This window comes from Symphodus melops (genome assembly GCF_947650265.1).
Source record: "Symphodus melops genome assembly, chromosome: 3".
Lineage (NCBI taxonomy): Eukaryota > Metazoa > Chordata > Actinopteri > Labriformes > Labridae > Symphodus > Symphodus melops.
This window is the reverse complement of record NC_136693.1, coordinates 12810447-12825781: the sequence shown is the minus strand read 5'-3', so window position 1 is coordinate 12825781 and position 15335 is coordinate 12810447. Positions and strand designations below refer to the sequence as shown.

General features: G+C 38.3%; 2 protein-coding genes across 4 annotated transcripts in view; both read left to right on the top strand.

Moving 5' to 3' along the window:
- dennd5a (DENN/MADD domain containing 5A) overlaps nucleotides 1-9177 on the top strand; it is a 33305-nt gene extending 24128 nt beyond the window's left edge. For both annotated transcript variants that reach the window (XM_079339180.1, XM_079339181.1), the window contains 12 exons: nucleotides 211-363; nucleotides 647-734; nucleotides 823-910; nucleotides 3005-3133; nucleotides 3481-3602; nucleotides 3699-3844; nucleotides 4576-4694; nucleotides 4791-4972; nucleotides 5224-5306; nucleotides 6202-6325; nucleotides 6831-6999; nucleotides 7719-9177. In XM_079339180.1, coding sequence (XP_079195306.1) covers nucleotides 211-363; nucleotides 647-734; nucleotides 823-910; nucleotides 3005-3133; nucleotides 3481-3602; nucleotides 3699-3844; nucleotides 4576-4694; nucleotides 4791-4972; nucleotides 5224-5306; nucleotides 6202-6325; nucleotides 6831-6999; nucleotides 7719-7902 — 1587 coding nt within the window. In that variant the 3' untranslated portion in view covers nucleotides 7903-9177. The remainder of the gene's footprint in view (nucleotides 1-210; nucleotides 364-646; nucleotides 735-822; nucleotides 911-3004; nucleotides 3134-3480; nucleotides 3603-3698; nucleotides 3845-4575; nucleotides 4695-4790; nucleotides 4973-5223; nucleotides 5307-6201; nucleotides 6326-6830; nucleotides 7000-7718) is intronic.
- A 705-nt stretch (nucleotides 9178-9882) lies between these two features.
- Nucleotides 9883-15053, top strand: sinhcafl (SIN3-HDAC complex associated factor, like). 2 transcript variants are annotated; one of them, XM_079339198.1, is made up of 6 exons: nucleotides 9883-10013; nucleotides 11053-11217; nucleotides 11350-11449; nucleotides 11547-11661; nucleotides 12926-13079; nucleotides 13197-15053. In XM_079339198.1, exons 2-6 carry the CDS (start codon nucleotides 11090-11092, stop codon nucleotides 13378-13380), a joined length of 681 nt encoding a protein of 226 aa, XP_079195324.1. In that variant the 5' UTR covers nucleotides 9883-10013; nucleotides 11053-11089; the 3' UTR covers nucleotides 13381-15053. The 2 variants fall into 2 exon arrangements, with proteins under 2 accessions (XP_079195324.1, XP_079195325.1); XM_079339199.1 differs by having other exon boundaries at nucleotides 9889-10013; nucleotides 12929-13079.
- The last annotated feature ends 282 nt before the right edge of the window (nucleotides 15054-15335 follow it).

The window sequence follows — 15335 nt, the reverse complement described above, 5'->3', positions numbered from 1 at the left end:
ACTGTGCTCTAACTGATTAGTATTCATATTTTTTTCGGCGAAGGTATAACGCTGTCATAGAATTATAATCATTTTGAGTGATTGAGCAGTGAATGCATGAAAATACTGTAAGTGCTGTCTCGACAGGGCAGGTTCAGTGTTGTTAGTTTGATGCTTTCTCTACAGAAATTCATCTGACAGCAGCATGTGTTCCTGTGTGTTTCCCTGCAGACCAAGCGTATGCTGGTGGAGAAGATGGGTCGGGAGGCTGTGGAGCTGGGTCACGGAGAGGTCAGCATCACCGGTGTGGAGGAGAACACTCTAATCGCGAGTCTTTGTGACCTTCTGGAGAGGATCTGGAGCCACGGGCTGCAGGTTAAACAGGTCAGAAAAAAAGGCTTTTACATATGATAGTTGATGTTTGATCCTCCAGTGCTCTCTTTTTATTATTATTGTGGGGCGTTCATGCCTTTTTTATAAAGAATGACAGTTGATGATGTAGAAAACGAAGATTAGAGAGAGGTCTGAGTGGAACACGGGCTGCCCATCTCGACCACTGTAGCCTCTGTAAATGGGACGTGCTATATGAGCACGAGGCCATCCTGGGCCCCTCTCATACAGTTCTCTCAGAGCAAACAATGGCACTCATGTATGGTTTGTCTTTTAGGGTAAATCTGCCTTGTGGTCCCACCTGCTGCACTATCAGGAGAGCAAAGAGAAGAAAAATGTAACTCCAGGCACTTTGGGACCTCCAGGTAAATGTCATGTCACCTGATTAACAAATTATGACTTTAGTTTTAGTATGGCTGAAGGCTTTAATATTTGTTGTTTTTTCCTCTACAGGTTTTATTCACGACACTGAGAGACGCAAATCTGATGGTGGTGTATCAGCCATGGCTCCTCTTAAAGTCTCCCTGATCCAGGACATGAGGTGAGGAGGAGAACGAGTTCATTTAGATGTGAGCTCAATGGAGCAATACATTAGGAAAATCATTTGCAACCGTACTAGGTGCATGAAGATTGTTTTCAAAAAATTAAGGCTATGTTAAGTTCATGATGAGAGGTAAACTGGATAAGACTGCCCTCCTGTGGTCGACAGTAAAACAAATGGATCCAGACAGGATCCTCTGATGGTCAAAGTGATTAGTCATTTGATTCATTTCAGTTAAATCATGAATTAAACCATCTTTCATGGAGTACTATCTTATGCTTATCTCTCCACCATACAGACTACGGTCTCCACATAAAACATCAAGAACATCCACGCTAAAGAGTATTTAGCCCTTAAATGATTACAGAACCTTCAGAAACCAATAACACAGTTTTTTAAGGTTCGCTGTGAAAAGTCCACATCGTGTAAGGTCAATATTTATAAAAACAATCTAAAATGTTTTTTTGGTTTGTGACAACTGAAAAGACTGAACGAAAGGATATAGAGAGAGGGTGCCACCGGTTACTTATGTCAACATGTATGTGCTTTGCTTTATGTTCTGATTATAGGAAAACATAAATGTTTCTTCTGCCTTTGCAAAAACAAAACCAACACTGTCCTATTTGTTGCAGTACTTATTGGTAGTACATATTGGTATGGTACATAGTGAGGTATTTAAAATCATGGGAGACATGCTGCACCAACACACAATCAGACACAAACTAGTGAGTCTATAATTCACATGAAAAGCATCTCAGGCCTTAAGGCCAAACAAGCCTCCCAATTGACTCAAGATTGTGTACATTTAAGAACTTTTCGACAAGACGATGAGCCTTTCACTTACCCCAGGAGCTTCCGCAGCACACCTTGTGCATTTGTTTTGTAGCAGTGATATGGCAGCCTTTAACGTTGTCATGTTATCCACGCTTGTGATGTGAGAAGAAGGTGCTCAGTCTGTCAGTCAGTGTAACAGCACGTTACTTCCAGCCTAATTACCAGACCCCCCGCCAGTCTCAGTCGGACTGGCGGAGGGGTCAGCTTGAGGCGTTCATACTCTACATCATTGATCGACCCCCCTCCCCCCCACCACTGCACACTTATGTAAACACGTGTCACAGAGGCAACCCTTAGCCTCTTGTAATGAGGTTTAATAACTGATCACATTGTCTTAACAGGCTTAAAATGTAAAACTGTATTTATATATTAAGGCTTTATAGATAGATATGGCAGATATAACTTAAATATGTGTGAGGTTGTGTTTTCTATCGAAGAGGCAACAAAAAAGAGCGCATACAGGAGATGTTTTCCTCTGTTGCCATGGAGATAACGAGCAGAGAAAACTGGGTTACTGAGTGTGAGTGAGCGTGTAGACAGGGAGGGGGATGGAAGGTGGAGTGTGAGACTCGAGGAGCTCTCAGCCGACGAGCTTCTGGCACAGGTGGAGTGGAAGGGAATGTGTCTGGACGGCGGAGGCATGATAGTGGCTCCGAGCGATGACATGGGACCAAGTCTGTGTTCGAAAATGCCACCACAGAGAGAGGTTGAGCTGCTCCTCTCAGAGCGGGGGAAATCAGACCAATGATGATGCGTTACATATCCAGTAGTCTGAGCCCTTTGAACAACTTTTGCAGCGCAGAAATATTTATTGTTCATATTGTGTCCTTTTTCATGCAAAAACAGTAAATATGTGAAGTTTTTAAACATCTGTTAATGTCATTAAAACATATATATTTGTGTGGTCTCTTAGATAGTTGGTTAGACAAATATATTCAGGGCTGCTATGTTTCTGTTGGTGGAGTAGGTTGTCTCTCAAACGAAAGGTTGGGGGTTCGATTCCAGCTTCTTTTTTTTAATAGTTGAGCTGCTTTAAAATCTTTGCCACTCATATCTTTATCTTCATCACATTAATATGAAAATCTTGTGGTGTAAAAGCTCTGCACTCGAAGGGTCCAACAATCCAAGTGAATTACCAATAATAAACAGACATTTCTCTAAGATAACACTTCATTTTTTCACACAATTGAAGACATCCTGTTTATGTATAAACTCTTTCCCTCTCCTGACCTCTGTGTTGATCTTTTATGTAACTTACAGACACATTCAGAACATCAGTGAAATCAAGACAGATGTGGGCAAAGCCAGAGCCTGGGTTCGTCTTTCTATGGAGAAGAAGCTGCTGTCCAGACACCTGAAGCAGCTGCTTTCAGACCACGAACTTACAAAGTAAGCAAAACAGCAAAACTGCTTGCTGTCAGTTACTCTTTCAGGATTAGCTAGTGAGTCTCAAGGACAACAAAGTGTCATTTTTTTCCTCCCTCATCATGACCTTCTTTCTTTGTTTGTGGAAGAATGTCTTTCTCAAATGAAACTACCATGATGTGTGTTATACCCATTTATAATACATTAATTCTTTTGAAATTGCAAAGCATCATACTTAAGTCCACGGCCACATAAATCATGCATGGCCTTCTTCATAATTGATATGTCAGTGTTGAACTGGGTCAGGGGGGGTGTCTGTCTGCCTTTGTGACCTTACCTTCTCAAACAATCCTGATTTTTTTTCCTTTTAGAAAACTATACAAGCGGTACGCCTTCCTCCGCTGTGACGATGAGAAGGAGCAGTTCCTTTACCACCTCCTGTCCTTTAATGCTGTTGATTACTTTTGTTTTACCAATGTCTTCACAACCATCAGTGAGTGCATTTATTTTTTTTCCGAACAACAATAAACACATTTTTTTTTAATTGAATTAGATAATCATTCAATTTCTCTCTTGACTTGTCTCCCAGTGATCCCCTACCATGTGGTGGTGGTTTCCAGTAAGAAACTGGGGGGCTCCATGTTCACAGCCAACCCTTGGGTGTGCGTTTCTGGTGAGCTGGCAGAGACGGGAGTCCTGCAGGTCCCCAGAAACACTCTGGAGATCACTTTTGAGGTTGGTTTTATTTGATGGATTTTTTTTATTCGATTTCAACTTGGGTCTCAATTTTTCAATGTTATCTCATTGTTGTTGTTTATGTCCAGATCTGTATCTGCAACTGGTTATATTGAAATTTAACTTACAAGGAATCTTATTTGAAATGTTTGTACGAGAATGAACATGATAAGGGAAAGAAACGAAAAAAAAACACTATTAAAGAACCATCATTATTAAATGATAATCGGAAAATAAATAGTGTTTTTTTGTCCTAAAGGCAGTCATACTTTGTTTGAAATTAAGAGAATGAAATGTGCAAATAATAACCAAGAAATATGTTTCATGGAATGAAAATATACAAGGAGCAATGATAATAAGCCCACAGTAACATGAGACCAAGTGAGTTCAGGAAGACACGGGGAACTTTGTGCTTTTGTTGCCGAAAAATTGGACAGGGCAAGAAATATCAGTGATTCTGAAAGACAATAGTTAAGTCAAATTGTTTATACTCGTTTATTTGAAAACTTTAATGTTAATAATGATGACTCATAACAGGAAAAGTTGCACATGCTAGCATTAGCGGTCATCTTAAATGTTGTCAGTAAACTGAACAGAACTATGTTATTAGACAGCTTAATGTGTAACATGTTATTAGAACAAATTATGGCAAGAATCAAAGACATGGAAGTCATTACAGGGGCTATTTGTTTGGTTTGTGTTTCTGATATCACCATTCTTCTCTATCTCAGTGCCAGAACCTGGGCAAGCTGACTACCGTGCAGATGGGTCATGATAATTCTGGGCTTTACGCAAAGTGGCTGGTGGAGTCTGTTATGGTCCGCAATGAGATCACAGGCCACACTTACAAGTGAGTGTTTTTTTAGAGAGTCATTTGAATACTTTGCTAATATTTTGACCATTTTGGTTCTCAAAAAATAAATGAAATGTGTGTTTTTTTGTGCAGGTTTCCATGTGGCCGGTGGTTGGGAAAGGGTGTGGATGACGGCAGTCTGGAGAGGATCCTGGTGGGAGAGCTGATAACCCCCAGCACAGAGAACGATGAAAGGATGTGCCGCACTCCCCCCATGCAACAATCGCCTGGGATGATGAGGAGGTTTGTCACCATCTCGCCAAACAGCAAACCAAGTAAGTTACTCAACCACACAAGTACCAAATCCTGAATCTTAGTGGCATTTAGACATATTTGTTTGACTTTTTTATACTTACTCATGCTTGAGGTCTTGTTCCTGATACTCTTACAGTCGATGTAAATGTAAGCACATGATTGATAAAACACACAGTGATAAATAGATCAAACCTGCTTAGGATGTTTTTTCTCCCTGTGTCTGCTCGTATTATCTTCGAGCATCTTAGTTTGCCCTTTTCTTCTCATGCAGAGTTAAACACAGGTCAGATCCAGGAGGGAGTCGGAGAGGCCATCAATGGGATTGTGAAGCACTTCCACAAACCGGAGAAGGAGGTGAGAGACGGCAGTCTAGACAGGCCCCAACATGTAGTTCTATTATTCATCACAAATGAAGAAAGCAGCTTTCTGCTTTGGTGGTCCCAAAGCCCCTCAGTAACTGTAGAGTGTCTTGTTCTTTTCACATTGTTTAAAAATATGAGAGAAGAGCTCATACTGGTTTTCTGAAATATAAATCATTCTTCGTGATCTTGTTCTTGTCCAGAATGATACTTGATAGTTGTTCTGCTGTCAAGGGAAAAACAAACAAACAACAAAACACCAACACGGATAATTATACTGCATCTTATTAATGCTTATGTACTTGTGCCTTTTGAAGAAGTGTTATGTCAATAAACTGTAGATTACATGTTTTGAGAGTTGATGTCTGTGTAGCCAGACTACAAGCACAAAGGATTTTAAATGGGAAATCCCCTTCACTATTGCTCCACCTCTTTACAGTACTAATGGAACAATGGAGAGAGGCTGCTCAAATACAAAACTGTCCCTTCAATGTAAATGTACTCTGTAGTTGGGGCTATCACAATATTAATGTGCTGCCGTATTACATCTTCGATGGCATGCCTGTGTGTTTTGATGTCATGTACAGTTTTTCAAACATACACATGATAGCCTGCATACATGCTTTGATTCATGTGCTCAGTGTTATTTCTTATTCACCGTTACAGTATTACAAAATGATCTATGGAGCCAGGAAGCTGTGTCTTGTAAATATTGCAACACTTATTTTGCACCCTATTCTTCTTTTCTGCAAGACACAGGGAAGTGAAGAAGTTCCTGTAAAGTAGAAACTGGATCCGAAAAAACTGTTAAGAATTGTAGTTTTTATTTTCATTTGTGAATAAAATAAAATAATTTAACTGTTTTGTACCCTTTTTTTTGCCCTACACAGAGAGGCAGTCTGACTCTTCTCCTCTGTGGGGAGTATGGCCTCGTCTGGGCCCTGGAGCAAGTTTTCCAGCATGGTTTCAAATCCCCCAGACTGTTTAAGAATGTCTTCATCTGGGACTTCTTAGGTAAAGACTCAATATCATTACTCCTTTAAATCACTGATATAATTTTGATGAAATTCCATCCACAATGTAAACAGTGTGACTATCATACAACCAGACTCTGAAGAAGTAATAGGTTCTTCATGGACAGCAGCAGCCCTGGTCAGTTGAAGTCATAGCCAGCTGCCGTGACGTAGAAGTTCTCTTGCAGCAAAATTCACTGCTTTATGTCATTGTTTGGTGAAAGATCATATTGGTGGAAAAGGGTAAATGGAGTTTTGGAGCAGGATTAGTTTGGGATATCATTAATGTAAAATCAATACTACATCATCAAATTGGGTTTTAAAGTTGTGGAAACAATAAATAAGGTTAAATTTGTGTTGGGGATGTTTTGTTTGAACTTGGTATGTCTATTTGAAAAAATGTTTAGGGTCAATTATCATTCAACCATTCATCATATCAACAACTTAATAATACTGTGTAATGTATTAATACCTGACTTTATTTTGATTCTTTTTTTGTTTAACAGAAAAGTCACAAGTGTACTTTGAAAGTGCAGAGCAGCGAGAGGTTACTCCAGATGAAAACTGGCAAACCAGAGTTCGCCACTTCTGCCGCTTCATGCGCGCCATCAACAACACGTCGAGAAACATTGGCAAGGACGGAAAGTTCCAGATGCTCGTCTGTTTGGGTGCAAGGTGGGTCGAAAAAACACACTTACCATCAGGACATATACGATGTCGAGGACATTTGTTACTTTTGTGTTTCACAAGGACATTCAGTCTTCAGGTTGAATGTAGTGGAGCCTTTAGAGTAAACATATGATTTCAGGTTATGATAGGTTTGAGTGTTGAGTATTGACTCTGTTCCTCATAATGTATATCCACATATGTTTACAGTTTAGAAGCAATGATAGTGATGGCTGCCTGCTTGGTCTCTGCATACTCTTAAACACATGAATCAAGCTTAGGCCCAAAGAATACAAATCAATCCTTCCTGCTGAATAGTCCTTTATAAGAAAATAGAAACCTGTCAGTCCTGGATGCACTGCTCTCTTCCTTACCCTGCATTCTGACCTGCGATGAGTCAAGTAAAAATGATCTCTCCTTGGAGAATTCTTGAAGTATGAGATGTTTTATTGGTTTCCATCAGTGCTTCCTCCCTGTTTAAGTGTGTTTGTTTCTGTGCGACTATAAGTGTATATTGATTGAGTTGTTTGTATGTTGATGTACAAATGTGTTAACCCCTTTCTGTTGATTTCATCTTAATACACCATAGAATTGCCGTTAACAATTAGCCAATTTGTTGAAAGTTTCTAATTCACATTTTCACTGCATAATCCAGGTTTTATAATTTTCATTGTCAAATTGAAACTTGCAGAAATGTGTGACACTGTGTCGGTGTCTTCTTCTCTCAGGGACCATTTGCTACATCACTGGATTGCTCTGCTCGCAGATTGTCCAATCACCACTCAGATGTATGAGGACGTTGCACTGATTAAAGACCGCTCATTGGTAAACTCTCTGATCAGAGTACTACAGACTCTGCAGGAGTTTAACATCACCCTGGAGGCTTCGCTTGTCAAAGGTGTTGGAATCTGAGCCCAAACAACAAAGCTCACTGGGAACCACTAAAGAGAATAACTGAACCTTTTTATGCAGCAACCCACTTGAACTAAGGACATTTTCTGGCTTATATTAAAGCTACTGTTACATTTGCCATATATATTAAGTGCAATGAGCCTTTCAAGATATGTTATTTTTTTCCGCGACAATGTTGCCATTAGATGTTAAAAATATGTTTTAAAATGTTTTCTATTATGAACCATGATTTTCACATTATTGACGATGACCTACTCGTGCTATAATGTTTTATTGAAAACTAAATATTTTCATTGTTATTGTGCTGACTGCTGACAATGGCTATATTTAGGGAGAAAGTGAGGATCAAAACTGTTAATATATATTTTCAGAGAAAAACAGTATTATTTTGTTAAATCAGTCAAGTTGCTTGCTCTGTCGTCAACTCAGATTCCAATGTCATTACACGGAGCTTGAAGCAGATTTTTGCAGAAGTGTGCTTTATAAGTATCTGTATGACAGGTAGTTTGTAGTGTGAAGTTAAATCACCTACAGAGGAATAAAAAGGCTGTTACATTTGGCTAATTCCCTGAGAAATGTACCAGTATGCAGATCTATTAGATTTAACACCTAAAAATGATCCTTTTTGCATGATTTTGAATGTGTGGCCTGTTGGACAGTTTATCCAGTTGGATAAGGGAGAATACCCTAAGTCCTCCAAAAGATGCTTTACCTGGCTTTCTGTGCTAAGTGGATCTAAGTGACAGCCTTCATGTAAATACATCCAACCAACTGTTTCTGCCTAGCATCATCCCGGCTCCTAACACTACATCTTCCACTGAACAATGACGACTTGTCTTCTCTGAACAAAAACGAGTGGTCGCGTCGATACTCATGAAGAATGTTCTCCTTGGTTTCCACTGCAAAGACAGCTCATTCTCCTATCCTGATTTTCTCATCATGGTTTCTTGCTATGCAATATTCACAAGAAATTTCAACCTTCTACAAATAAGGGTGTCTTGGATATTACCAGGCCCTCCTGTTACGTGCATTGAACTTTACTGTGCAGAACAAGAGATCAAATATGTGAAGGACTTCTTTTCTGTGCCAACGTCTGGAATGACTGTGTTGTACTCGTCTGTGTACGACCCACACATGAGCATCTTGGGAGATATATATTTTTGTTTTCCAATACTGTTGTACATTTATTGACATAGCTGTGTAACGTAGTGTTTACTAAGTGAGAAACACTGTACAGTGTAAAAAAAATATTAAGAATAAAGCATCTGTAATGGGTTGAAGTGAATTTCATTGTTTTTACCAGACTTTTATAATATATTATTCTAGTTCCTGCTGAATGGGATTTCTCAGGTTAGAAAAATGTGTACTCCAAAAATCCACAAGACTTGGCTTCTTAATGTAAATAATTATTGGTTTTAATTGTTAGTAAAGTCAGTCTGGCTTCAGGATTATTAGTTTAATAATACAATCAAGTTAAGTAGGTCTATGTGAACTTTGGCTTCGGAACATTGTTATTAAGTAATTTTACCTATATTGAACAATGTTCATAATTTCCAGATGGGTTGATTTTTAAAATAATTTTCGATTTGTGTTCACATTTTCTATATTGATATTGTTTATAAGGAAATAAATGTCAGGAGTGTTAAAGAGGTCTTCAGTAGATACGTGATACAGCAGCGGTTTGAGTGTACAACAAGCACAGACAAAGCTTCTTAGACTCTGCTCAATGTGCCTTCTCAACTGAGAAAATGTCAACAAACCCGTTCGCGCCATGTCAAATGGCTGTTTTTCTTTAAAGCCTTGGTCGAGGTGGTTCATGGGATGTTGAGTTTAAAAAAAGGCCGTTGAAAACAGAAGGCACACATTATTTCCCGCTCTTTCACTACGCTTCCCATCGTTCACTTCTTCGGAAGGGGGCTTGAGGTTAGCGCCCATTGGTTGAAACCTAGTTCAAACTCGACTGCTGCACTCCTTATATGGTCATTCGACGCATAGTCCTTTCATTGCTGCTTTTTATGCTAATCGTATTCTAATGGACAGCTGTATGCATTAGTAGTAAGCGCATGCGCACTGCGTGTAAAGAATACGGCGAAGATTCAAAGTTTTGTTCAGTAAGTCGCTCTTATTTCTCTTCTACAGAAATTATGTTTGTGAAAGTGTCCTAATTTATTTTGCGTAAAAAGACCGGTTGTATTTTATTATTATTGTAAGCTGACGTGTGTGTTTCCAGTTGTTGTGAGCTAAACGTACCAGGACAACCCGACCTGACAATAGGATAACGTGGAAGTGAACGAGTGTAGCGTGGTGATGGTAGCAGGGTCGGTTAGCCAGCATGCTAACAGCTAACAACAATGAACCATATTTGGCGCTCGAGCGGGCAAAAGTTTGAATTTAAAGGGAAGGATGCGTTCATTGCAACTTTTTGAAGGTCATAAAAAATTCGGACAACATACGCGAATTGCACAAAGTTTGTACCTGTGTTTTTGTAAATGTAGACTGTCGCGTTGCACATACCCGGGTAGCTTTTTGTTTCTTCACTTCAAAAAGAAGCGCTGCTCTGCCCGCTTCTTACGTCGACTTATCACTGTAAACAAATCAACAACTGGCCCATACCATGCATTAAATGCTTTATTGTGTTAACTTATTACGGCTTATTAAGTTTAAAGTAGATTCATGAGAGACAGAAAAGTAACATTTAAAGGACGATACGGTTTCGTTTCATCACGTTAACCGAGTGTTTGAATGTGAGGGAAATAACATATTACTAGATCGGATTTAACTTATCTTAAACATTTCTTTTGTTGCAAGACAATAAATATCATCCGATTAGTTATTATTTTTAATATTGTTGTATTTACTTGTTCCCGCAACTTTGCTTCAAAAGTTAAAATATTTACGTCTTGTTGTAATTTAAAAAAAATTGCTTGCTGTTTTTAATTCAGTTCAATGTAAAACAAAAAATGTTTATCTGCTTAAACAGTTTGTTTGGTGTGGTTATATTAAATATGCAGGGTTAGGATTGCCTCTGTGTGTTTATGTGTACGTGCTGGGACCGCCCCCTTTTCTAGTAGTTGTAAGCAAATGTCTGCAGACATCCACGGTGCGTGTAACGGAGACTGAGGATCACCGACATTTGTTGTTCATTTACAGGTTTCTTTTACAACGCTGAACAACAAAAAAAGAGACTATGTTCGGCTTTCACAAGTCAAAGATATACCGGAGTAATGACGGCTGTTGCATCTGCAAGACCAAATCCTCCAGTTCACGGTTCACAGACAGCAGTCGATATGAGGAGACGTTCAGACTGTGTTTTGGGTAACAAGCTCTCATTCATTCATCTTTTTGTATTTGTATCATATGAATGTGCTTGTACATTTCTTATTTGTAATGAAAGGATTTTCAGGGACTATCAGGAAGTTCAGCAAATGTGTTTAATTCATTTTTCAGGCTGTCTGAAGATCGTGTTGGTGACATTTGTAATGCATGTGTGTTACTGGTTAAGAGGTGGAAGAAGCTACCAAATGGCTCCAAGAAAAACTGGAACCATGTAAGTAATATCTACTAACAATAGTGGGAATGATATCAGTCTTATTGTCCTGCTATAACTTTGAATTGACTGGATGGTTTTCCTTGACTTGACTCAGGTGGTGGATGCCAGAGCTGGACCAGGTTTCAAGATGACCAAACCCAAGAAGATTAAAAACAGTGATGGGAAGAGAAAAAGCAAGCTAAAGAAGCTTCACAAGTTAAAGAGACAAAGTAAGTTGGCAAAAAAGACAATAAACGTGCATGTATTGTATGCATTTTATTTTTGTCCTTTTTTCAAAGAAAAATATTATGTAGGTCTTCAGTGCAGACAAAACTGACGGTCTGGTTAAAACAAATATTCATCAGTATCATGTGGCTAAGGGCAGAAACTAGCTGCAATGTTTTGTGGTTCACATTGGGGTCAAAATAAAGAGAAAGAGAAAAGTGGTTCAAATATGACAACAGACAAAGAATTGAGAAACATTGTTTAATATTCTTTGCAATGTTTGTTGCAATATTTTTTATTTTTTTTATTTTTTTTTAATGAAAAACATCTCACTTTGCTGCTTGTGGTGCTTACATCTGTTCTAGCTTTAAGATAGATTCATCAATAAAAAGCCTGTACCAGAAGCAGGATTTGAAGTTGTGAGGTTACTTTATGGTACAATAATCCCTCGATAATAACATGCACTGCACACCCTACCAGCTCAGGTAACCTGGTTTAGATAGATCAGCTGGTATGAAAGAAACAACCGGAGCAACACAACAATTTAATCAAAGCCTCTGAAGTTTTTTACATTAAGATTTACTCTTGCACCCATACCAATGATTGAACTTTTTGTTTGAAACATGTTGCTCTTTGTTTGAAATGCTACGCTTCTGCCTCCAATACTTTCAATGTATATACTAAAAGTATGTACACGTTCTCTTTAATGTGAAAATGCTCATGGTTAGATTGCAACACTCTCTCTTATAACATGAATAACTACATCAATTTGACTGCCTTGTGCAAACCTTTTTCTGACTCCTTTATGAAGCAGGTTAAAGGGATACTTCAGCCATTTGCATGAAGCTGTGTATCATTAGAAACATGGTAGTAGTGTTGAATAGTCGTGAATCCAACTCTCATTTTGCCCTGAGACGAGAAAAATGTGTTTTTCTTTGCTTGAAAGTTTTCTTCATGTGATGCAAAAAGCGTGATATTGCATCACATGAAGAAAACTTCCAGGCAAAGAAAAACATATTTTTCTCGTCTCAGGGCAAAATGAGCGTTGGATTCACGGCCATTCAACACTACTACCATATTTCTAAAGATACACAGCTTCATGCAAATGGGTGAAGTATCCCTTTTAATAAAGGATATCTGGGTTTTTCTAAATTTGAATCATAGGGCATGCCTCCGGTTTGAATCCAGACCCCTTATCGTTATCACTTCTCCATTAAAGTTTTATCCGTTTAATTTTTTAAGTATGTAATTGTTTCTCTGATTTCCAAGCAGACTCAGATGCCCACAGTACAACCTCCAGTGTGTCTCCTGCTCAGTCTCCGAGTTACAGCAACCTGTCAGATGACGGCTCTGACATTGAGTCAAAACAAAGACGCACAACTCCCTCAAGCTTCTCTTTTTTGGACCGATCATACTGGAAAAGGTACATTTCTGCACTCAGTGAAAACCTTTGATAACATCATACATTTATTAAAAAGTATTGTGGCTTGAAACATGATTAAAACTGATTTTTAAATGTGCTCGTTGTTCCCTATACCAGGCAGAAGGTCTGCTGTGGGATTGTCTATAAGGGGCGATTTGGAGAAGTGATTATTGATCCTCGACTCTTCAAGCCCTGCTGCAGTTCCAAAAAACAGAAGACACTGGTGTCCACCAAAGTGGCCGCACATCTTCCAGACACACTTCCTCCACAGCTCCCAGAAGACATGAAAGAAACATGGTGATGGCTTTTGTAGATTCCCCTGTAGGGTTATCCATGGCATTCGCCTGGATTTGTCTCCAGTGGCAGACCTCTGAATTTCCAATCCCCAAATTATACCTGTTAGATGTTCCTTTGTTAAATTCTTTTTCATATGGGTATTTTTTAACTTTTGTATAGAATAAAACAATTTTATATGAAGCAAAATGAAAACCATATCATGGGCATTAGTGTTATTTATAGGATAAGGACTTTTGTTGCCACTCTGTTTCTGAATCTAAATTTTGTTGTTTGTAATTAGTGATGATTTGTAAATATTTTGTCACCTTTTTATACATATCAGGACTGTCTGCCTTTTTTATTTTGTATTTACTATTTGTAAGAGTGCATATGAAAGCTTTTTCTAATACAAGCTTTGTGTCTGTGTGTGTTGGAGAGGCTGTTCAACACGTCATTGAAATGCTCTCTTGTTTGTGCACGTTTTTGAGTATGTAGGATTGTTTTGGAACACGAATGGCTTTAGTTTAAACCAGAGATAATCAGCACAACAGTTTTCTATTAATTTGATGAGCTTTTATTGTGTGTCTGGATAAGAACCCATAATCTGACATTTTCACAGTTTAAGCATGCATCAAGTTTGACACACTATGCATGCAGTACATTCCTCTGATTTTCAAAATAAGTGATTTATTTATTTCTTTGTACAGTCTTCAATGAAATAACTGCATGTTGTAAAGCAACCAAACAATTTTTACATTACACAATGGCAAACCACTACTTTAGAATTTTTTTTGTGTATACCAAGACATTTACTTTCTCGTTAAACCAATAATATTCAGCACATTTTCACATCTTGTTTTTTTTTTCAGGATATGTCTCTGCAGGAATGCATAGATTGAGCCTGTTCAGATATGTGATTGCAGAGAAAGCTAGCCGCTGCATTGCAGCATCCCTATCTGTTTAGTGTCATGAAATGGTCGGAAGCTGAGCATTGAGAAAACGTGTGTTTTAAGGTTACTATGTATGTTGGAAGTGGGGTTTTTTTGACTGCCAGTGCTATGATTTATCTTCAAAAACTGTCACAGTTCAAACTATGCAGACATTCTGAATGTGAGAAGTGCCCGGGGCGGTCATTTTACTAATAAATTGTGAAGTGATTGGTCTACATTTAACCAAATTGGCTTGTTAAAAAAGCATCCATTTTTATGAGCAATAATTTTCCAAACATCATCATTTGTTTTTTTTTATTACTGTCTGAAACTTCATAAATTGACAGGCAATGATCTGTGAAGTTGCTGAAGATGTAAACTTTTCTGCGGCAGGGTAGCTGAATGCTGAACATGTATGATTCATACTAAGGAGAAATGTTGCTCCCTCTTTTCAAAGCTGGAAAATAAGCTTGTTTTTGTGCTTAGGGAGTTGCCATATTGTTTTTGCGAGGTACATTTTGGGATGTGAGATGTGCCTTAATGAATTACCTAACATTTTCTTTATGATTATCATGTAATTTATACTTATTTATTGCAAAACTTTTTTTAACAGATTTTTTTTGTGATATTTGGTGTAGAGACTTTCCGAAATACTGTTATTCATTTTGTGCACTTCTTTTGAACATGCCATGTAGATGTTTCTCTCATGTTTTTTTTTGTATACTGTACCACAAAGTAGAACTGTATTGTAATAAAAAAAAAAGAAAAAGCAGTTTATGCAGATTAAACTCACTTCTGTGGAGGAATTTGGTGGCATATTGCTGTTGCACTCCTGATGTAGCATATCATCTGCTAGCAAGTACTCTTAGCTGTAGAGTTTTTAAATGAACGTTTCTTGGTAGGTGAAGTGTTCAGAATTTCAATAATAGGACTGGCCTCATGTAAACCTCATTAGGGACCGAAGCACTGACCAGTGCGAAGGACCCTATTGAAACCCTTACGATTATTTTTATTCTTCTGATTTTTTTTGTTCCGTCTCTTTGGAGCCATT